This window comes from Rhea pennata, chromosome 5 (genome assembly GCF_028389875.1).
Source record: "Rhea pennata isolate bPtePen1 chromosome 5, bPtePen1.pri, whole genome shotgun sequence".
Lineage (NCBI taxonomy): Eukaryota > Metazoa > Chordata > Aves > Rheiformes > Rheidae > Rhea > Rhea pennata.
The window spans coordinates 26868685-26893555 of NC_084667.1; the positions used below are offsets into that span (position 1 = coordinate 26868685).

General features: G+C 37.8%; 1 protein-coding gene across 1 annotated transcript in view; it reads left to right on the plus strand.

Moving 5' to 3' along the window:
• Positions 1-24871, plus strand: part of NELL1 (neural EGFL like 1) — a 292319-nt gene that overhangs the window by 256393 nt on the left and 11055 nt on the right. The window contains exons 16-17 of the mRNA XM_062576297.1: positions 15086-15226; positions 24513-24706. Of these exons, the coding sequence (XP_062432281.1) occupies positions 15086-15226; positions 24513-24706 (335 nt within the window). The remainder of the gene's footprint in view (positions 1-15085; positions 15227-24512; positions 24707-24871) is intronic.

Consider the following 24871-nt stretch of genomic DNA (forward strand, 5'->3'; position numbering starts at 1 on the left):
CCTAGGGATGTGATGCTGACTCCTGGCCAGGTGAATGAATGTTTCTATTTCCCTCTGTGTACCCCTCCGTAAGGGAAGCTGTGCCACATCCACGAGCGTCAGTGGGAAAGCCGATTGCCTAACGGAGCTGGGAAGGGCTGGGAAGAAGTCCTGGCGGGCAGGGAATGACATGCTGTCTTGCCGTAGGCACAGGAAGCACGCTGTGTGCTCGTAGCTATAGACTCCCCTGAGAGGTGGGTCTCCGCTCCCCAGTGGTGCAGCTGGGGTGCTGTGTTTTTGCTAAGTTTTATAAGTACAAATTTTAGAGGGAGATCTTAACCTAATTTGATGTTAACCTTTGGAGGCACTGTTTATCCAAGGGTAGAAGATAGTCCTGTGAAGTTATTCCTGTGGGTGTGTCTGGGGACAGGCTCCAGGCTGGTTCTTTATACACTTCCATGCACGCATTGATGTTCAGCTCAGGAAGTTCATGTCCCTTAATTCCAATTTAATCAGAGAAGGTATCTAAATACACTGTCCTTGGTCTTTTATGCAATGTTCTCTGATTGAAGGGCCAAATATCCATTCCACAGGAAATGTAGACATTTCAAAATGTTGCTTTAATATTTCATTTCTATCTGGCTTGATAATGTGTCGGTAACGGTAATACACTGATATGGGTTATTTCCAGTGACATGCCATAATGTGAAATTACAGTAGGTGTAATCAATTTCTAAAACATTAGCGATAGCTACTTGGTAATGACTGAAGTGCTTCTCCCCTCCGATTAAAGCATTTCTTATTAGTGTTGCAGTGAAATAGTTTGACGCTTCAGTTCCAGCAGAACACAGCCAGGAGACACTTTGATCTAGGTGCCAAATTGTTCTTTTGCAACAATCAAGACATGCTTTGATGTAGTAAACAAGATGGAAGTTTCATTCAGAACTAAGTTTTCCTTTCTGAATTTTGTTTTTTAATGACATGAAACGTTGGGAAGGTAGCTAGTCTGTGCTATTGCGTCTGCTTCCTGGAAGTGGAGCGCATGAAGCTTAAACATGGCTCTGTATATCCTCCTCAAGAAGGCAATTGCATTAAGGGACACAACACTTTAACACTTGTTGTGTTAAGGTGAAAGCACAACGGATTTGAGCTGTAAAGCTCAACTTTTTAAACTACACAGTGGCCTGTGACGTTGGCACGACTAGGGATGGGGTCTTGACAAATTCTTCTTTGAAAAATTACATTTCACAAGTAAATCTAATGTCTGTGGCTGAGTCCACCTGCTCTTTGTCATTGTCTGCATAACTATGTGCCATGAAATAGCTGCTGTAGATTGGTCTAGGGCTGGCTATATTTCAGTGATCGGTGAAGGGATTTCTCTGTATACTATCTACAGTTTTCAGTGGCTTTGGGAGGAATCAAATACTGAAAAAATTGTATAATCTATAAATTGAGTCACAATTAACCTAAAAAATAAACACATAAATATTCAGTTCTTCACAGGAAGCCTAATTCTTATCTCATTATGTCTTTGGTATAATTCTACCAACTTAAAAAGGGGGCAATTTTGATTTACAGCAATATTATTGAAGATAAAAATTTAAATTTTGATGAGAAAAGTTATAAAATATGAAAGATATTAAAGCAATTGGGAAGATTCTAGTCCCACCTCAGAAACAGAGGAATTTATTTTAAAATAAGACTATGTTCTTTGAATACTAGTGCTAAAAAACTCTGTTGCAGAGATCTTTTATAAAGGAGAATTCAAATTAGGGGTGAATTATCACTGGCATGTGCAAGCAGGAAAACATTTTGTTCATGCATTTGCCAGCAAAGCTTGTATAGGTGTGTGACTTTGAGAGGGTAGCATACTCTTCTGGAATAGTCAGCAACTAAACACCCAACCTAGGTAAGGTCCCAAAAGCGTATTTGGGGAAAAAAAAAAAAAAAAAAAAAAAAAAAAGATGCGTTGAACAGTATGGAATCTTCCTTGCTCTGGGATTAGCAGCTTTTTTTCACTTTTCTTTGTACTTTCACCTGAATTTATTATTCTATACCAGAAAAAGAAAAGAAGGACAGAAAAAGAAAACAGGAAGATATAAAAATGGATAAATGAACAATAAAAAGCAGGCAAGGGCTTGTTGTAAAATATATCTCCCTTAAAGCATCGTTGGAAGCACTGTTTTCATATCTTTCATACCGCTTCCTCGGTCCAGTGTCTCCCAGTGGAGCATTAAGCAGGCCAAAACAGCCCCAGTAGCTTGTTTGCCTATAAGCCAGGCAAACCGTGCTTCCCTGAAGAAGAGCTCTTCTCATTCATCTCCAGCTTGCTGAGCAAATGACCTCCCATCAGTGCTGTGGAGCCCTTCCTCCTAGCTGATGCAGACTATTAAGGTTATTATTACTGCCAGCACAAAAGTGCATCAGCTGACAGTTCACAACATGATGGCTCAAGAGGGCACATCTAAACAAGAGGCTGGCGTCTGCAGTGCAACAAGCAGAGGGGAAAGCAAAGGAAGCATGAAACAGGCTTTTAAAATACCTGCAGCGGCCAGGGAATAGACAGCTGCCTGGAGCAAATCGATCAGAAGGAGACAACCAGCATCACAGGCAGCCACAGCAGACACCAAAGGAGGAATTTCTCAGTCCTGGGCTGTGTTAACAGGAACGCAGCCAGAAGATTGATGGCAGTGATTATCCCTCTTTACTCGGAGCTTGTTAGATTGCATCTGCAAAACTGCATCCTGTTTTGGGCCCCCCCAACACAAGAAAGATATCAATAACTAGCTTAGGATCAGCAGAGGGCCATCATGGTAGTTCGGGCTGGAGCACTTTCCCTATGAGAGGAGGCTGAGGGAGCTGGGCTTGTCTAGCCTGCAGAAGACACAGCTTTAGGGGGACCTACCAGCAGCGCTCTGTACCTAGAAGGAGGTTACCAAGAAGGTAGAGCCAGGGTTTTTACAGTGGTGCATGGTGGAAGGGCAAATGACGACAAACACAAACTGAAACAAGAGGGATCCTAACTTCTTCCCCAGTAGTAACACAGGTTGCCCAGAGATGGTTTTGCAGTCTCCACCCTTGGAGGTTTTCAAGACCTATCTGGGCCTGGTCTGATCTCCCAGCTGGCCCTACTGAGAGCAGGAGATTGGGCTGGCAACCTCCTGAGGGCCTTCCAACCTGAATTATTCTGTGATTCTGTTGCATAACTTAAATTTACAGCAGCATAGTTGTCACTGATTCCTTTTCCTGTGGATTATGTACATAGTCAAGTGAAACAGAATTTGTCTTACCCAGCTTTAATGAGGGCTGTTACAGTTGTCTCTGTTTGAGGTAGTCAGCTAACCTTCCTTTATAGTCAATGGGGAGAAATAGGTTTCTAAGGTATGATGCATCTCCTAAAGTAGACATCTAAGAGATGTTAGATGAAGCGTGCCCTAAAAGCACCTAATTTTCCATTGATGATAAATGAGAACCAGATAACTACTTCTAATAAGGATGCCTATTTTCTAGGCATCTTAAGCCAGATGAGATGAATCTCACTTTTGGTGTTTTTGCTTTAAGGGTTTTCTCTCCCTTTTGTAGGAATGAAGATTATCTTGTGAGCCCAGGATATAATTAGGCCCCTGTAGCTTACTTTAATTGTACAGGATGAGCAGCAAGTTGATTGTCACCTGTTGGAACTCAGACTTTTAGAAGTTATTTTAAAAAAATTAGATTAGATTTTAAAAAGATTAGATTTTTTTTCTCCTGCAAATAGAAGACATCAAGATAACACCATTTTGCTCTGAACTCCCCCCCCCCAAAAAAAAAAAAAAAAAAAGAGCAACATGTACCATTCCGTATCCAATGGTTAACCCAACTGGCACTGCAGTAAAGTAGCTGACTCTTGAGTTTTATGTTCACCTTTTCCTAGGGAGAAAATATCATTAAGAGATAGATGGTAGTGGACTGTGTATGCAACTGCTTCATTGTAAGGCCAAAATCAAAGTGACTGGAGAAGAAAGATTTGTCAATTTGGTTAATTAGGTTTCTGTAAGCTCCTTCTAAAATTGTCATGCAAAGGGGAAAAGAGTGGAATGCCACCCCCAAGCACTGGTAGCATCCTACTCTTGCCCTGAATACATCCCCCACCAGCACTGACTCACCTGTGGTTGATCTGCAGAGCAAATATTTTTGCTTTGGAACAGGCAAGACTGCTAGTCTTTCTGAGCTAGCAGTTGGTAACTTCACCCACAACCCATTTATTTATAGTTCTGTAAGATGAAAGCTGAGCTACACTAATGAAATACACACAGTCTTTTCTGGAGTAAAGAATTTCCCACTTAAATGTGTTTGCTCAGCAATGCTGGTTCTGTCTTAGCTACAGTTTAGAGAAGTAGCAGGCTAAAATGGAGAAAGGCTGTAAATATTCTCTGATTATTCCAATGCCTTCTCATCTGCTAGTAGCTTCCTCCTTTCTTGGTATTTCATCACCTCAGGATGACTGTGTTGGAGCTTCTTGATAATCTCTTGGTGCACCTTATCGGTTTAAACAAAAGAAGGACACCCTCTTAGTGGCGGTGACCTTTTTTATCGCCAGTTGAAGTAAACACATTGGATCTGATTATAATTCAGGTGTATGTTTGGGTGCATTTCTCAAACAGCTGTATTCAGGCCAGGATGCTGTTTGAATTATAATTATTTTGAGCACTGAAAATTTATGAGACCAGATACTGAATTTTCACTGAGTGAAAAACCAAGTTACTTTTATCAAGAAAGTGTCCCTAGGAGCATAATAAATGACCTCTCATTATATATATATATATATATATATATGTATGTATATGTATATGTATATATATTTTGATTTTAGATTAAAGAAAATTAAAAGAAAAGGACTTCCATTTAAAAAAATGATTAATTTGGGGAGGGCATCCTATGTAGCTGAAGCATAAGTAATGAAGACACCTTCATACTGCAGTTAATAAATTAGAGTATAACCTGTAGGATTTGTGAGCTGACATAGGTTAAGAACCAAATGAAATGGAAATCCCACAATTTATCTTTTCCCCTGCTATATTTACCAAGTTATATTTGTGTGAAAATCTTGTTTCAGAAAGCCGAGGATTTTATATTCTCCTTTGGTGACCCCAAGTCCCTTGACAATCATGTATGACACAAATTACTCATATTTGTATTTTTAATATTCCTCTATTTTAGGACAATGCTTGGCCTAAGTCACTGTCAGGTAACAAACGTTTTTTTCTACTAAATCTCAAGCACTCAGAGGCTGTAACATACTAGGTGGTCTCATGTGGCCTTAAGAATGATTCCCTTTCTCATTACTGTTTGTTCGCGTAGGTCATTTTTCCTACTCTGAAAAGCTGACTATTTTTGTACTGCTCTACCACCTTCCTGCACAAAGCTTTTCTTACTCATGTCCTCTGACATTCACGGCTACAACAATACTGCAGTTGCCTTTGTTCATGACATGAATCAGAGCCTTAGTGTTATCCGGAGCAGCCTATCACACCCCATTTTTGATCTAGATCTAGCCTGCATGTTGGAGACTTCCGTCTTCATAGAAAGGTGATACGGTCCTTGTGTGAGAAGAAAAGTATCCAGTGTAATTAGGAAAAAAAAACTTACAGGGCAGTCTGTGTGCTCCAGTTTTAGTGATCTTTTTCTCAAAAGTAGTTAATCTCTTCCTCATGAACACATGAGTATGTATAGGTCAACTTTTTTTTAGAGGTGCTCACTTATTTTGGATTCTTGATATTCTGGTGTCCTGTGTGTGCCATAGATCACATTCATTCCACTGATAAAAACTCTCTGAAACAGATACTCTTTGCATATAATTTTATCTATAGATATATAAACACACATACATACTCTTTGTAGTGTAATAATGTTCAGTATATTCATTCATTATTCTATCATTGTATTATCTGAGGTACATACTGAAGAACTACTGGAATATCAAAAATAGTTTGCATCTAGGGAAACAGAAATGCAGAGTAGTGAAATGATTTGTCAAAATAAAATGCAGAGGTGATGATAGCTCCAGTATTAAATCTCGGGTAGCTGTTACTTTTAAACCTCAATTTACTCAGCTCAGTACCTTCATTGACACTTTGGACTAGCCTCTCCCTCCAAGCCTCTCTCTGATATTTAGATCATGTAGCCGTTTGGTTTCTACAAAGTTCAGGATTATTTTTCCAGTACAATAAAATCTAGTTTTATGTGACAGCTTTTGCAGATAAACGTTTGAGGAATATGAGTATGGGGTAGTATGTTTTAAAGGAGTAAATTTCGTTGTAGTGTTCAAATAATAAAACCAACTTTTGTGAGAAACTCCTAACTTTGGGAATGCTATTAAAAAGCAATTATGTTCAACTTCCTTACATGTAATAAAACTTAGTTAATTCAGTGAAATGGGGGGCAATTTGGTGAAATGGGGGGCAGAAAACTAATCTGGATAAATAGAGTTTTTAATGAGTGGAGGACTAGTTCTTGCAGTAAACAGTGAGGGCTGTATCTTCATCCTGAGTCATCAAAACCGTTTCAGATAATCAAGTAAACAAAGTTTTGTTATGGTTTTTACCTTCCCCACAAAGTATTGTAATATTACATAACGCATAGGAAATGTTTTGAGATCACTGGATGACAGATAGTATGTAAGTACAATGCATTTATTATTTTTATTATTAACATTTGATGAGTCTCTTAGCTTTTCTTTCAGGGTTTTCTACTTACTTCAGTTGCCCGTTTTTAATTGCTTAGAGAAATGATGTAGTCATATCTCAGGCTCGGTTTAATTGGAATTATTGATGTCTGAAGCAGCACCCAGTCTGGGAAAACTGGGGGTGTGATCAAAGTCTGCAACTAATGGTTTAGTGAAGTTAAAAATTCAGTCTGTAATTAAAAAATGAAAGAGAGTGTGCACTTTCAAAGTGCACATTTTAAGCTCGGGAAATAGTCACTTTTTATTTATTTGGAAATACTCATTTCAGTATTTAAAGAGAAAGGTAACAATAATGACTTCAGTTTTTAACCCTGAATATTTGTGGAGTTTTTTACCTGGAAGATTTTACTGGATGGAGTACTGAGCTTTCATATCTGTTGGTGCACTTTATTCTCTCTACTTTTATTAAGAACTGCATGAAAAAGGAAAAGTTCATTTGAAGAAGAGTTTCAAGATTTTTAAATTTGGTTTTCATAGTGAAAAACACAAATTTTCAATTTTCTATGGGGAACTTTTTTAGCTTGTTTGAAATGCATATATATATTTACAATTTTAAAAATGTGTAATAATGTATACAACAAATGAGTTAACATGAATTCAAATTACTGAAAAAATAAAAGATACAAAGCTGGTAGTATTGCCCTTTGCCAGTCTGTATCTCAGCTCATTAATTACTGAGGAGGCGTATGGCAGTTGCTGATCGTCTTCAGCCCAGCCTTCATTCTGAATGTTTCAATGAGATATTTGGGCTGTTGTGCTTGGTTAGCCAAATTTACTTGGTTTCTTATGACATTTGGACTCTATTTACTTAGTCCAATGAAATACAGTGCTGTCCAAGTTAACCAGGAAAGCCCATCTCAATCTTCTTGACTTGTCAAAAAAAGTATGTATATTAGTGCTTCTCCATATGCTTAGTGGATTGTCCATAGGAAATCACAACATTAAACTGCTTTTTATGATTGTGCACATGGGGTAATGGAGCTAGGAACCTGGGGAAGGCTAACAGCACTGAGGATGGTGCTGGGATTGGTGAAAGTTAAGCAGAGCAAAAGTAGAGGAGAAAGGCTTGTACTTGCATTAGGCTATGTGGTATGAAGGTTTTGCTCTCCTTAAACAATCCTCACAATATTTTGTTCTTTTATAACTCAGAGGGTCTTTTTTGCGTACGACAAGCATACAAATTCCCAGGCAGGCAGAGATCTTCCCTTGGATGAGAACAGCTGGACTCCAGTGCGGTACCTGGGAGACTGACAGCAAATTTCACTCTCCTTATGAAACTGTGTTCTTATGTTCCCCCAAAGTATGCATTTTTATCATTTGCACTGTATTGATCAGCACTTCCTGAGCCGTTTTGTTCCCTATTTAAGGATTCAGAGAGCTTTACATTATTCTGCTTGCGATTTCAAGAGCTCTTTTTATATGGCTTGTTTGGGGATTTGCTTCCTTGGGAGGGTTTATTACTGTATGAATGAAAATGCTTTTCTGAAGCTGTTAATCATTTCAAGATTTAAAAAAACTAATTGAGAATATTTCCCATTATTATTAAACTCTCAGGGGTGCTATAAGGCGTGTGCACTATTATAATCTAAACTGGCAATTTGATTTTGCTTCTTGTGCCCTTTGGCACAGGGACTTTAAGGAGAATGACTGACACTCGCCCCCACCCCCTAGCCACAGTGGAGAAAATAGGCTTTTTATCATTTTCTCATCAGCAGCTGCCTCCTGTTAGCAGTGAAATTGTTTTGACAGGTGTTATTTTGTCTGAACCATATTCAATTATGGAAGACTCAAACTAATCAAGAGAACTTCCTAACATTGCACACTATGGGGCTGCAATGTAGTCTTCCCAGTGAAGTGGAGGACCCATCATGGGAGTCATTTTAAAACTGAATGAAGCAAATCACCAAAGAATATATGATAGGGAGTGTTTCTTCTGTCACGGGATGTATTAGAAAAGATAACAGGCTATTTCTGATACTCTCTGATGTTGAACTTTAGCATTTCAAGTGCTAGACGGAGTGATATATTGGTTGTGTATTATACCTAAAGACTGGGCATGAAGTAGTCTGCTGGCACGGACAAAAATGCTAAGGCTCATCAATGAAGCTTTTATATGCAGAGCTAGCGTCATCTGAACAATTTTTGTGTGCAATGCACTGTATTGCAGACAACTGGTGCATTGGGTAGAGAAAGCTGTTTGTCAGTGTCCTGTTTTGTAAGAGACCAGATTCATCTTCTGTAGTTCTGAGGAACTAGTTTGCGGCCTGTATCCAGTTTACTTCAGCAGCTTTCTCTGCAGTGAGTAACCTGTCAGTTGTGAAATCGGTCGATTTGTTTCTGGCTTGCAGAGTGCTAGTTAAAATGCTGTTTGCAACAGGAACGCAAATGCGACGCTAAATATGAAATAGTTCTTTACCCTACCTAATATATTCCTGCCACGCTTTCCATGGAGCAGTCTGGCGGTCTTTATATATGAGAATCAAAACCTCTGTTTCAGCTACAGTGTTGTGAACTGACATTTGTTTGGATCATTCAGGACCTTTAGGTTGCAGACACCAAGTGTGCTGCATATTTAGCATATAAATAGACTAATATGAGGGTGTGAGTGAGACGTGTGCTAAACTGATAAAGACATCAGCTTGGAATGTTTATTGAAACTGAATTTTAGTAAATTAAATGCTACATATTAAAAGAATTAATCTTAAAAATTGCGGATACCACTAGTCTGTGTTATTGTGATACCAATTTAATTCTATTTTTCCTCATTAAACTCATTTTTTAACTTTGCATGTTTCAGATTATTAAAAATCTTGATAACACCAATCCAGAATTATACAATAAAGCACACTACAGATGTTATTTAATTATGATGAGTGGTGGGCACATGTTTCATCCCTGAAAGCTACTTAGTGCCATTAAACTGTTGTGTGGCTTTGATTGTTCATGAATATGAGTTGTATTCACTATCTCAACAAATTGAAGTTTTATAGTTTCCTGCTGTGTCCCCAAGGCACTAAAATGGACTTCAGCCTATACCATTTATTCAGGCAAAACTATTCTTGCAAGAGAAGGAACTGCAAAGGCCAATATAAGTATAATGCAATTAAAATAAGTCTTTGAAAACAGTTGTGACTGCTGAGGGGATAGGAACGTGCTGTTTGGTGCTGATTGTTTGCTCAGAATCTCCTAAATGAGTTAAAATGAAGATAATTAAAAGAGAGGCTAAATGTCAAGGAAAAAAATCCTGAATGACTATTCCAAAGTCTTCTGCTGACTTCCACCAGAGAGAAGGGGTATCTTTATCACCTGGGACCTTTAAAACTATATACAAGAAACTGATTATTAAAAATGTCAATTGTGGGACTTAGATGTCTCTTCTGTCCTTTCTGATTTTTAATATGGTCTTAAGTATGAACTGGTCACATGAGTTCAAGTGACAGCCATGAGTCATCATACAAATGTAACTAAATTATATAGTTATCTTTGTTTTTTGAAGTTAGCATTTGCTTAAGAACTGAAATGCTTTACCTCAGTATCATTGTTTGTGTAGGCACATTGGGTTTTAAAACTGTGACAATGTCAGGGTGTCGTAGAATTTCCTACTTTAAACTGAGGAGAAACTAACAGACTTTAGGGGTGGCCATTGACAATGTATTTCTGCGTTGTATTGTGTGTAATTAAAAATAAATGCAGTTCCTTCTTGATAACTATAGATAAATATCAAAGCCAATATAAGAGTTGATGATGAAGAATAAAATTCAGCATTTATATAAGTTTATGTAAAACATTTTATTATTTCTTTTATGATTTAGGCTTACATCAGATAAGCTTTACATCAAGTTAATTTGGCGTAAAGGTAGGCATTTGGGAGATCTCTTTTGAGAGCGGGAGACTTTTTTTTGTCTCTGCTCATCCAGAGCAGTTGTCCTTGCTTACAGGGTTTGTTCGAAGTAGCTGAGCGACTGCTCTGCGGCAGGGACGCCGGTTGCGTAGCGCTGGCACTGACGCTCCTTCCCTGCGCTCTGCGTCTCCGGGGAGCGAGGCTTGTGCGAAAGTCGGAGGAGGTGGGACAAGGCGCTGTCTGACGTAGAACTGGCTGGGTAAAGGCCGTTCTTTCTTACGGTTTTTAAGTTAAAGAAACCTCTTCCAGTGGAGAACAAAGTTGAAATTCTCCTCAGGAACCAACAGAGTTAACAGTCAGGGTTGGACTGTTAATTTGGGAAGCCGGAGACCTGTATGATTGTTTCATGTTAGCACACACCTTTCCTGCTTACAGGTCTCATGATCCACAGAGAACTAAAGATAAGGATCTTATATTTTTTTTGCACAGAGAAGCGTACTGTAAGAGTTTGATGAACAGACACTTTTATTATAAAAGCTCTTCTGTCTCATTGAAACTGTAGATTGCTAGCTGTTACATGACATTGAAGAGTTTTTCTTTCAGTATTGTCACGTGGTGACTTAACTATGAGGAAGCATTAGAAAAGATTGAATTATTTTAATTTCACTTTTTCACTGAGTGAAACACCATTGTGTTTTATTTTTGAGGTAAATTATCCTATTTATCTTGTCTGCCTAAATACCTTTATGAATAATGCAAGAAGCTGGGATGGTAAAAGTAAAAATTACAGACCTGTCCTTAAAGGACAGGATTAGCATCCTGCAAGAGCTTATTCAAAACCAACTGGTGCCTTTATTCTACAATGCAAAAATGTGCCATTTTTGAGCTTTTGCAAAGCCATTATTATGGAGTGTTGCCAGATCCATTAACAATTCTGTACTAATGACAGTTAAATAACTGAGCAGGGTAAAAGCATGCAATGCAGTGGAAAAATAGTTCCGCAGAAGGTAAGAGCAGCAATGTCCTATGTTAAATTAGTTAGAAAAGAAAAATGTTACACTAGTTCAAGGGTCGTGCAGGTCTTTAGCCTGAGACTAGAGAAACTAAAGATATATATATATATATACTAGAGAAATTAAAAATATGGGAAATGTTAAGCTCCCAGAGAAATATTAAATGGGCTGTTTTTCACAAGCACTCTATTTATTTGGGGCTATGGAACTAGTAATGCAGACAGGCAGCAAGCCCATATACGAGTGGGTCGGTGAGAACAACCTATCGACTTGAGCGAGCCTAGCTTACCCGTGCAGGCTGCCAAGGCGAAGGCCCCCCGCTCTGGCCAGGGGCTGGCACATCCCAGTGCATACAGAATTCAAGTTCTATAGCCAAACCTCAAACCGGACTTTGATGGAAAGATAACCATCTTAAGGTAAGTTTGTAAATGCAAGCGCAAGGATCTAAAGATGGAAAAGCAAAGATACAAAACAGTGAATTGATTCCTCATTCTCTGATCAGGTCATTAAACATAGCAAAATCTTCCACAGAAATATTCCTCAGAAAAAGGGTTTTAAAAGCCGTAGTTTGTTAAGATGGAGGAGATCTATTAGGTGAGCTAAGTAATGTCATGGTATATGATTCACCTTTTTATAAAGCTGTCATTTGCAGTTGCTTCTTTTGATTAGGAGCATCTTAAATCATTCTGTATTTCTAAAACAAATCTGTAATATTTTCCTATACCTTTAGACATATGTTTATCTATATGTTAAAAATAATGCACAGGAGAAGCTTACAGACCCAATCATAACCCCCCCCCCTTTTGTCTCCATGTACATCATGTTAAGCATGGGAATAGGCAACTGCAATGTATTAGACAAATGGGAAAGCTGCAAAAGGTTTTCTTTGCTTATACTGCTTACCACGCACGTTGTATTACGTGGTCTGGCTAAAGATGAGTTGCCAAAGGAATGGAAACTTGCTGCAGAAGCAGGGAAGGGGGCACTTTCCCGTTCTCCTCTCCCCAGCACCACCCCAGACCTGTCTTAGCCCACGTACAGGCACACACACACAGGTGCTCACACACACGCAGGCACGGGAAAGGCCAGGCCAGGAGGCAAGGAGCAGTTTGGGGCTCAGCCTGCAAGAGGAGGAGGGAGCAGGGCACCTTCGTGCTCTTTCTCTTCCTTCATCCTCTCCCCTAGCTTGAGTAAGGCAGTGCTGTTACAAGTGTGAATGCTTTAAAGAGATAAAGAGAGTAAAAACGGAACCTATGTGCCTGAACATGTCCCTTTTCCCTGTCTCTACTGGTTTGAGAAATTATTTTTTCTGCTCCTACCAATCAGTGGACAAAAGCTATGGATAGATACTGCCATAAGGAAAACATCTAGTCCAGAAATAATTACATGTTTAATTTTATTTTTCTGACATAATTTACAGAGACTCCCACACTGATGCTCTTCTCCTTCCTTGGGAATTTCCCACCACTGCTCGGTTTTGGTATCTTGGCAGGCGGGCTGTTGGAGAAGGACTCCACCATCCAATTAGTATCCTATACCATGAGCCTAAATCAAATACACTTTCAAAAGGGCTCAACTTTAGAAATGAATTTTAGCAAAAATCTATTGATTTTTTAAATTAAAAATGTAAAATTGAATGGGAAGAGGCCAAGTACAGGCCTGCCCTAAGGAAGCAATCTTTAAACTGGGGCGTTCTGAGCTTCAACCCTGGAGAAGAAAGGAAAGCCAGAAGGAGGAGCTATTGGCAATTGACCTGCAATAGCAAACTCATTCACTCTCCAGATAGGATTAAACTTGTTCCATCAGCCATGACATGTGAAAAGATCATGGTTATAAATTCCATTTGCTGTAATGAATTGAAAGTGTCTAAGTTTGCAAGCAGCACTCATCACTGATGGACAGCTAGATTTGTGCAGTGTTTTAGCACTAAAATTAACTCCTACAAAATATAAAGTACAGAAAAGGTGACAGCAGTGACAGATTTTAAACAATTTGACTTTATTGTTAGATGGAAGCTGAATAAAGCTAGAAATAAATAGTGGTTATAACCCTGTTATGCAGAGAACTTCATTCTTGAGGGAATATGCGCACACAACTGAGAAAAGGCTTTTGTTTAGATTTCTCTGTATTTCCACAAGAACGAATATTGTTACTTAAATGAGGAATAAACTGAACTTTTCTATGGTATTGCTTTAAGACGTAATAAAATAGAGTTCTGTTAAAGAATACGTCATTCAAATCTATTTCAACATAACAAGAACATGAGACCATTGGCATCAATGAAACCATATTGGTGTATGTCTTTTGTAGATTGAGATAAAAAACATGCTCTGTGATTGCTTAATAACCTTAACTCAGGATCTAAGCATGAGAAATTTGAACCTAGATGCTAGCAGATCTTAATGGAGATAACCTAATTTCACAAACTTTGTATGTTCAGTGGACACAGTTTTATTCATATTTTAAATGTGTTGCTTGTCAAGAAGAAATCTTGGTGAAAATATCTAAGATTTCTGGATAAATTTGAGATTCATTTTAATTGATAAGGTACCTCTAGCAAGGCTGCAGACTGTCCCAGATAAAAATATAGTTTGAGCTAAAAAGAGGAATGGAAATGGAATAGCTTCTTAAATTACTGCAAGGTTAATATATAATTAATTTTCTAGTTTTAATTACAGTCCTACAAAATGTGCTGGAAAAATACTCAAAGGGGAGAAACAGCCAGGTGCCAGCCATGATTAACTGAGGTTACTAGCAATTATGAGGTCTCTATTAACCATGTTAAGGAAATTTTTAGAACTACTTTGTAAAAACCGCTTATTCATTAAAACTCAGCAGGGTATTCTACTTGCTGTACCTTTCTACTGCCACAGACTTACCAGGATGTTGTCTATTGCATCACTTCTTTCCAGATAAATCTATTACTGCAGCTGAAACATAGCCTGCCTTGTGTCTTTGTTACATGCTATTATATGTTTACGAGGTACTTATTTTGATCATATAAATGGTATGAAAAATTTGATTCCAAAAAAAAAGATTAATTAATGTTTGTTAAATGCTCTGAACTTACTAAGTGCCAGAGAGCTGCAAAGTATCACTGGTGAACACTATGAGAAATCCTGAAGAAAATCATCTTTCTTTCCAGGATGTCTTGGGACACGCAGTTTGGAAAGCAAGAATATTGCTGAAATTGCTTTTTTTTAGTTGAGAAGATGCTGTGCCATGCTTTATGTGCACAGGCAAATTTAACTTCCCAGTTAAAAAAAATACACAAAACAACTATGTGTTTACTTTACATTTTAAGTGAGTTATGGTGTAAACAAACATGTTTCAAACTCCATGATGTATTATTGTTCTTTTTTATTGTTGTTACGCCAATCATGTTAGTGTCTGTTGTTTGGAACCATTATAAATCATGATCCATATATTAAAGGAAGACTTTAAAAAGAAAAAAGAAAGAAAGAAAAGAAAACGTTGGTGTCAAAGGAAATTAATTTCCTGGCTGGCTTGTGTTTTTCTCTGAGGCAGATATTGATGAGTGTGCAGAGGGGATCATTGAGTGTCACAACCATTCACGCTGTGTTAACCTCCCAGGGTGGTACCACTGTGAGTGCAGAAGCGGTTTCCATGACAATGGAAGCTATTCTCTTTCCGGGGAGTCCTGTGTTGGTAAGCGATGATCAACATAGCGCTTTCTTTTTCCGTTCTCTTCTTCTTCTTCTTCTTCTTCTTCTTTTTTTTTTTTTTTTTTTTTTTTAATACTTCTGTACTTATGCATGGTGTTACAAAGTGACTATTGAGACAGTATGTCCTGAGCAGTTGCTGTGTTAAAGGCTAAAATGAGAATGCAAGCGTGTCTGAAGTTTGCCAGTGTCCCTAGCCACCCAATGCGGATGTTAGTGACAGATGCATCCCGCTTTTGAATGGTGCTATAGGAGGGAGGTAACCACAGGTGAAGGTGCTTTGCCGTTTATCATAACAAGTTGCTTGAAAACCTGAAATGAAAGTAGACTTTTGGAGAAGCATCATAGGCTAGGAAAGGTGAAGTGCTGGTTTTCAGTTTTCAAATTTCATGATACAAAACACATTTACTGCAAGTCCGTATTGCTTTGATCTGTTGTTTTGCGTTGTTTGATATCTTCATCATTTTATTTTGAGAATTATGCAAATAGCATCCAACACTGTGTGCCTTACATACCATATGTGGAGAATAAGGCCCTAAGAACATAAAACGGAGAGGAATTTTTAAAGGGTATGGAGGAGCTGGGCTGCCATTTCTGCGAGCAGAGCGCTCGAGGTGCCCTTCACTGGCTGTAAGACTTCATATGCCGCCACAGTAAGTAAGCAGTAATAAAATCTCAGGGAAGATGGTAATTGTGGCTTACCTCTGCTTCACAATTTTACCAGTTTTTTTTACTTCTCCTCTGAAGCCTTATGAGTAATTTCTCTATATTTCATTGGAAGGATTGAGAACTATTTAGAAAGGATCTCATTTTAACTTCCACTGAGATTCAGATCGACTTCTTATGGTTCTATATCCTTTCTTTGGGATTCTAGTCAGTTTTATGAATTTCCTATAGAAAACATTTTTTTCTGCCTCTCTTGTGAAAGAATTTTTTTGACCCTGTACATTTTATTTATCATTCACCTTAATCTAAAGAACTCTTTCTAAAAGTTAAAGAAGTGTACAATTAAATCAAAAATTGAAATGAAGATTTGTAACGATAAATATATAAGTTCAGTCCTAACTAGTAAAGGACAAATTCTCATCTTTGGCAAATTGCAGCTAGTAGAGTGATTGGTCTTTAGAATGAGATAGCATTGTGATTTAAAAATGCAGAGGAAAAATAGTTGTTTTCAAAACCAGCATTCTGTACATTCCCAGTCAAGCCATATTAACATTTTACAGATTGTCGTAAGCTGATTCTCAGCTGGTGAGCACGGCAAATCCACAAAGGTGAACTTCATGGGGTGGATGTGTCAAAAATGACTGATTTTACAGAACATTATGATTAATAGATAAATACCATGTGAAAGTCATGTATTCTTAAATGGATTCTGAGATATTTAGAAATCTGCTTTGCTGTATTTAAATACTGCAAAAGGAGCGACAGACAAAGCAATACTGAAAATACTCATTCTGTCAGAAGTCAAAGCAACATGAAGGAGCCTCAAAAAGCCCTGAGGATGCCATGGATAACAGGCATTCTTGGCTTTCCTCATTCCTACTGATATTGCTTACTTGGCTATCTCCATCCTGTGCAAGGCTGGCATGATAAAACTGTGCTGGGACTAAGAATGTATTAGGCTCGGGCTGGTCTCAGCAAAAGACAGGTGTACAGGCAGGACTGTGATTTTGAATGGCCCAGTATTTGCATTGTATAGATGGGTTCGATTCCCCAGGGTGTCAGTATTGCTCATGTTGCTGTTAAAGGGAAGAGCACCATGGTGCCTCAGGGGAAAAAAGGACCCCAAAATGCTGTATGTTCTATGGGGATTGAATGGATGAGTTTTTGTGAAAACAAATGGCCCTCGTTTTGACCTGCGCAATGTGTTGGAAGTTCATAAGGTGAGGTGCTCTGCATGCCATATGCAAGTGGTAAATGGAATGTGAAATGAGTGGAGTTATTTTAATTAAACAGCTTTTTATGAAACATCTGCTGCAGGGCACAAGGGATGAAGAGAATAAACCAGTTTCTATTATTTCGTTATGCTGGTTAACCAGTTAAAAGATAATCAAAAGATTCTGCTATTCACGTCAACAACAAAATTTCAGACGCCGACTTTTATTTTAAAAAGTAACTTTTTAAAAAATGATTAAAAATATACAGAATTAGTTGAAATGACAGCTAGATACTACTACATTCTAGATACATTCTAGGTAAAACTTGGTTGACTGAATGTGTATTTGCATCTCGTTACGGAACATGTTTGCATGGTGGAGTATGCAGAGTTAGGGCAAGAGTCATTCACTCTATTTCAGGTAAAAGAAGGTTCATCTGCTTAGCAGCAACGTTTTGTCTTGGTATGTTTTACAGACTGTGTACTGAAATCACAGTGTGTACCTGAGGTGGATTTGGCCCGTTGTCCTTCAGTATGCTATGAAAACATCTTTTCTTCCTCTCTGAAGGACAGATCTTAGAGGACAATGAGTAGCGTAGGAAAATAAGTAAAAAGAGGTTAAAAAAAAACATGTAAAAGTGATAAGAAGTGGGAGGACATACCTAGCTTTGGCAAGCTATCTAAAGCCCAGGCAGCCAGTTCCTGCTGTTGGATGCATTATGCATTTGTATATTACTGGTGAACTCGCCTTTGCCTTTGTATATATGTAGGTGGTGTTGGAGCTGAGTCATTGCTTGCAGCATCCCTATAGTACTTGCAGAGCGTTCTGAAAAATAACGTTTATTTGGGGTGTATTGTAATATCTCAGTGCTTCTAAAAGCTCTCTATCTCATTGGTTATCAGATAACAGTGGCGTTTGTCACCCAGCAAGGGACAAATTTGTAAATCAGTTGATGCAGCCGGGAAGGGGAAAGTCGTAATATTGTACTGGAGCTTGGGAAGTCAGGATGTATGACTTAGCCAGGCCGCTTCAAGCTTGGGGAAATTTTGTTATTGCTCAAAATCGCAACCAAAGCCAGCTTTGAAAACAGAATATGTTTCCATGGCCATGCTTTTATAAAAGATGTCAGCTTCATAAGGTGGTGGTGTGCAGGCTCAAATCAGAGAATTTAATTTAATTTCCAGCGTTTTTATGATGCACTGGCCTTTTACAATATATTATTAAGGATACTGCTTGCAGGCAAAAGGCAATTGCCATAGTAGGTTGCTAGCAAAATTTGCACGACAGCTACAATGTGTAGGCTATAGTTGCTGGCTTTCTATTTTTTTTCTTTTTTTAATAAGAATTTTGCTACACTTTAGGATCAACAAATAAAAACCCTTTAAACAGAAAAATGAGTTCTCCTTTGATACATCTACCAATATTAACTGCTATCCAGTGATTCTATATTGAAGCATCTGGCATACATTGGTGTTTCTTTACACTAAGAACCTATTGCCAAATAGTGCTACCTCCTAAGGTAATCATTGAATGAACTCTCACCACTGAATTTTCAGTGATAGGCTTTAAGATCGTGAAAACCAAAAGGAATGAAAAGCTGGCCAAGCAAATGTTGTGTTCTGAGAAGTAAATAATGTAATAGTCTTGTCTACAGCAGAAGTAAATAAAGCTGACTCTTATCTACAGCAGAAAAATAAAAACAAATTAAACTAAATTATACATTTTAATATTCATCTCTTCGTCTTGAAGTAAGATGCTTCCAACCTGTACATGGTTGTTCAGACGCTGGAGTGCAGAATTCCTGACCTCTTTCCCCCCCCCCCCCCCCCCCCCCCCGCCATGTTGTTTCATTTTTGTATCTCTACACTGATTTGCAAACACAGGAAGAAAAACAACCGAGACAGCAGTCCCTATCCTTTGTTGGTTATTTTTTTGTTTCTTTCAAGAATCAACTTAAACTTTGTCAGGAAACTTAACACAGATCCTGCTTTTCCCACCACAAAGCCACAGGCTTCACCATCTTTTCTTTTCTGGAAGGTTGCATAGTGGACCTCCCTGCAGGGTAGAGTAGCTGTTGTAGGGTAATGAAAGCTGGCTGGGAAAAGAAGACTATGAGAAAATGTGAGAAAAAAACCTCTACGTGCATTTGCCAATATCCCACAGAAGCTGGGTGCTACGGTGCTTCAGGGTCAAGTTTGAATGTGTTTAAAATCAGCTCATGAAAATTTAGTATAATATATGCCGTGCTGTAGTGTTCTTTCCTATCTGTGTTCAAAACCAACCAAATAGGAGTCCTATTTTTTTGCCCCTTTTCTCTGTAAAATAGAAGGCTAGACCCATTCTTTGAAAATCTTCCTATATACCTGAGAAACGGTCTGCTCACGTTACCAAGCAGTATGTTGTTGAAAAGGTTTGCATGTAGTACAGAGTACCTGAGACCAACTCTAGAACCTACCCTATTACAACTTTCTTCTGTTCTGCTCTTAAAAAATCCTAAAACTCTCAATAGCAGAGTCTGTATCTGTAGGTTTTATTCTACAAAATAAAAATAATCTTGCTTACTGTCCATTTAGTAAATTCTGATTTGTGTTCCAAGAAAACATCGTATTTCATATCTTTAAAATAATTGTGCTTAATCATTTATATGTTTCTAGAAAGCATTAGTAAATCCTATATTATGAATCTAATTTACTATACAATGTTCTTTAATAGACTACAATGTCTATATACAATATAAATACTATCATAAAATATTTTCTGCCTAAAAGGGAATGTATTCAGTGATTTCTTTTCAATGATGAATCCAAACCACCTTGTTTGATTTAGAAGGAAGACAAATATGTTATTTTCAGTGACAAGTTGCCTGTGAAAAATGATTTGACAAAGCAGTATTTAGTTAGCTTATACATACATTGGTTTGGGAGCCCAGCATATATTTTTCACGTAACATTATACTGTAATGGTTTAATGTACCATAACAGTTAAAATTAGTACATTAGTGGAGTTCGTTCTTCTGCAACAGCTAATCATGATATTACAGAGCACCACACTGCATGACTTGCACACATTTATTAAGGTGCTATAGAAAAGTCATACTATTAAAACCTGAATAGCCTGGAAAGCTAAGAAATGAAGTAGCTTTAAAAATTCAGCGAAAGCAAGTTAATGAACTTGTGTTGATATGTACAGTCATGCTTGTCTTCTACCCCATTCAAATACAGTGGCCATGGGACCTTTTGCAATATCTGAGGCAAATTACCTCTCGTTATAACCAAAAAGAATGGAAAAGGAAATTGCATCTCAAGGGATTACTCTGTCCCATATTGATTCTGATTTTTAATCTGCCCATGCTACCAAGCTATCTTTAAGTACTTCAAGAGTATGTTAGGAAATGTGCATATTTTGGGGGATTTGTTTTCTTTCTCATTCCTAACCATAATCCCACAGTTCCCATGTGACTAGTTGCATTACCTTAAAGTAAATATGATCAGGTTCTTGCTGCTGTGTATTTGTTTAGAGAAGCAAAGACTGAAAGTATTTAAAGAGTGAGTTATTTGAGGTGGCATATCTCAGCAACCATCACTTTATTATTGGCTGTATATTGTTGATTTAAAATCACTTAAGGCTAGGATTACAAACAAATATCTGGTTATGGTCATTTCCACTCTATTCTCACATTTTGTTAAAAAGAGATTGTGTTTTGTGGGGAGAAGCAAAGCTCTCTTGGACATCAGCCACTTCTACTTAGGTTAATTAGTAGTTTGTGCCGCAGATTATCTCAATATAATACAATGAATAAGATTGCAAAGTCAGATTCTAGATATGGATGAATAAAAAGAAGAAAATTAATTTTTTTTCACAGATTGATGGGAATATAGAAGAACTGATAACCCCCAAAGTCAAGACAGACACCTTGTTCTTGTATTATAAACAGGAAAAGACTATGTAGTCTCCTAATTAGTTCATATACGTACTTGTCCATTGGTCTTGAAAATTCTGTAGTTTTGTAAATGAATACTTTCGTCTTCTTCCTACGTAGATAGTGCCGTTAAAACTGTGAATGAGGTCCATGTAATGTTCTGTCTTGCCCGTCACGTAATGTTTCTGTTTTGGGCCAACCTCTTCTGAGAGCAGTTGTAGAAAAGCAAACAAAACCTCCTGGGAGCGTGGAGAATCTGAGTTGAACAAGGATTTGAATAATACAACAATAATATATATATGTGCAAGTCTTATCTTTTTTGGTATTCATTAGAAGATTGTTTTGGACATGTTCAGAATTTTAAGCTAGGATAACTTTTCAGCAGCTGAGTGGGCACATTGATTCTGTTGTTAAGAGATTTTTTACAGTAAATATGAGTATTTTATTCCAGGTTTAGCCTAGCAGTGTACATGCCGATCTTGTGTCTACATAAGCAGTTCCATTTGATCTGTTAAAATGAAATTGTTTCTTAAGCTAACTGGGACTAACAATATGGAGGCATTTGTCTGAATTTTTTTCCCTTCAAAATCTTTTAAAAAACTAATTTGAAGTTTAAAGAGTGAAAGAGACAAAAATCACATTAAGCTTAAAACTTCTTTTCCTCAAGTTGTTGGTAACATTGGCTGGTTGTTCTGACTGTCAGAAATCCAATCAGTGACAAGAAAAAACTGCCAAAGGGCTATTCTAGGAAAATTAGCTCTATTAAAAGTTCAGATGGAAATAAGTGCAGTGTCCAAGGCTTTTGTATTTGATTAATGACTAAAATATACAAATAATAAATGCCATAAAATAATAATAAACCATCATTTGCATAAAGAAAGGAAAAAATAGAGCAAACTGAGTAGCAATTAGGAGTTTGTGTTCATACTTTGTTACTTGCCTTCTGCTTGATTGGTTCCTTTGTCACTAATGTCCAATTTACCAGTTTGGGCCACTGTTAATGGGAGCATCCTGTTTATGTGTGCAACAACAGCAATAGCAGCACGTAAACAGGGTGCTCTTCCATTTTGGATATGTATAATAGATTAGATTGGCTTTGTGCGGTGTAAACAGGTCTGTACTACTGAGAATATGAATAATGTTAGTTTCTATAATTGCCAACATCTGGCTTTCCATAAATCTGTTAAATTACATGGAAGCAGAATTAGATTTCTGTGTCGTAAGTAAAGCAATTACATGGGACTCTGTAGGCAATACGGCTTTATATTCATCTGTGAAATCCTTTTAGTTTTGAACTGTGAAAGCTACCCTTCTAATCTGCACTCTGATCCTGGTGCATATTATATATGTGCTGTTCAAGGAGCCCTTAATTTTGTGGAGAAGAAAATATTGACAATGCTTGGTGAAATCACCAAGGACAGTGAATGCTGTCTTCGTGCCTTTGTTTTCAACATAAAATATAAGTCAAGGCTTATTGAAAGGAAAATAGTATAGGGCATTTTTAAACATATTCTAAGTCTTACAGTAGCTATTTGAGTATAACTCATTTTATACGAGATTATTCATAGCTCTGATCATGTCAATCTTCATGGCTCTGCTGCGATACTCTGGTACTCGTTAAACAATGGACTTTTTCTTAGTTTTAATTTTTCTTAGTGTAACCACTGGTAGTGGACCTTTCAAATACCTAGCAGTGCTAAAGTATGGATCTTTTCCTGGAGGGATTAAGATTTGCTTTGTCAGGGCAGCAAAATTCACCATAATAGAGAAGGCTGAGGGATAAACTATAGAGTTGTGCTATCAGGCCGTTGGGAAACTCCTTGGCAAAGGGCTGGCCCACAAGCTAGCCCGGGAGTGAAGCCCTTCTGTGGGATAGCTCCCTCTCTGCTTCCCCTTGGGGTCTCTGAGCGGAAAGACGAGCAGCAATTCTCTGCTGGCCCGTACCCTGCCTCATTTGTGCTGGCTGATTTCGCAGTTGGTCAAATCCAAGGGCATTACCACATACCCAGTTGTTCCTGGACTATTTATAAATCAAAATGAGGAATTTTAGTAACCAAGTCAAAGGGAATTTAGTGTTTTGGGTGTTATAAACAGTTTTCTTCACCTGAGAGAATTTTTAAGATCTTTTTAAGTTCTGGCTTTTTGAGGAGATGCCTGATGATCCTATGGCACTTGCCCAAGAAGTAGGGCAATTAGTAATCCTGTCCAACCTAAATTAGAGTTGAGGTAATTTTTATTCTCAGAGTCTACTGAATTTCTAAATTTGTTTTCTGAAAGAGGAGCTAAAAGTACTCTTAGGTAATAATGAATAATTACAATTTCACCCTAGTAATAGGGACATTTTAAATCGTGTGATGTTTCCTTCTTGTTATTTCTAAATTCATATAATAGTATTCTGAAATTTTCATGATAGAAACCATTGGATACTTCTAAAGGATTCCCTTCTCCATCCTTCCTCCCACTATTGCTTAGTTTTAATTTTTAATGTATAGTGGAACAAAAAAGGCCCATCAGTTTACTGGTATTTTATGTGGACATTCTGGCAGGTATTTTTTACTGGACTGGTATTGTCAAAATATCTGGTTTTACGTGTTACCTTTATCTGGAATTTTTACCTTTATATTAACCTGGACATTCCATCAGTCTTTTTTTAAGACCAGTTCGGAGTTCTTTTGTCAAAGAAATACCTATTCTCCATAGTGTGCTTAATATTCTCATGGCTTCTGCTGCAAGAAAAAGAATGCTACATTACCTTCCTAGATAAATTCATATTCGATAATTATATTTTACCCTCCCTCCAAAAGCAATTTTAATGAGATGCTATAATTTACTGTGTGTGAATTCTCTGCTGTAATTCTCTAGTGTGTAACTATTTTCTTTTGTTACTTTTTTCTTTGTTTCCTTGCAAAATCTTACTTTTCCTGCATTGCTTTGTTCTGATTTTTTTTTCGTCTATATGCTGCCTCTGGTTTCTTCTTTTATTCGCTTATACCTTTCAGCAATGGGAAAAGGATGTGATTGACTGCTGTTAGTATGGGAAGCGCTGGTCGTACTAGGAGCTTATGAACAATAGTGCCTTTCTCCTTCGGTGTAAAACCCAGAACAGAGTGTGGTCTCATTGATAGCAAATCACTCTGTTCACTTGTTTCCAGTCACTGCGAAATCACTATACATCCTTATCTGGCAGTTCAAGTTCATCGTTGATGTATAGTTCCACTAGGTATGTCGATCTCAGCATTTGCAATTAGGACTGCTGGAGATATAGTTTAAGAATTCTTAGTGGAATCAAACCAAATACTGAAAATAACTTTAAAATTGATGTTTAATGTCTATCAGGTAAACATTGGAGATAACAGAAAGAAGGTATTTTTCTGTTATCTTCTCCTTCTCCATGACAGATGAGTAATAATTACAGGAATAAAATTTGTTCCGTGAAAAAATCTCCAAAGCACTACAAATCGGCTGTTTTGCAGATATCGATGAGTGTGCCTTGAAGACCCATACCTGTTGGAACGATTCAGCCTGTGTGAACCTGGCAGGAGGGTTTGATTGCCTCTGCCCGTCTGGACCATCTTGCACTGGCGACTGTCCCCACGAAGGCGGCCTAAAGCGAAACGGGCAGGTGTGGACGCTGAAGGAAGACAGATGCTCTGTCTGTTCCTGTAAGGTGAGTCCCATGTGGCCTTTTATGAGTCCTTTAAATCTCTGGCTAGTGTCAGAAATCTGATACTGCAGTGCTGTTGGCATTCACAAAACTCTAGTTTAACCCCACGGCTCAGAGGCAGAAGTTGAGCTCTGCTGTGAGTACCTAAGTATTTACTGAGAAATTTTG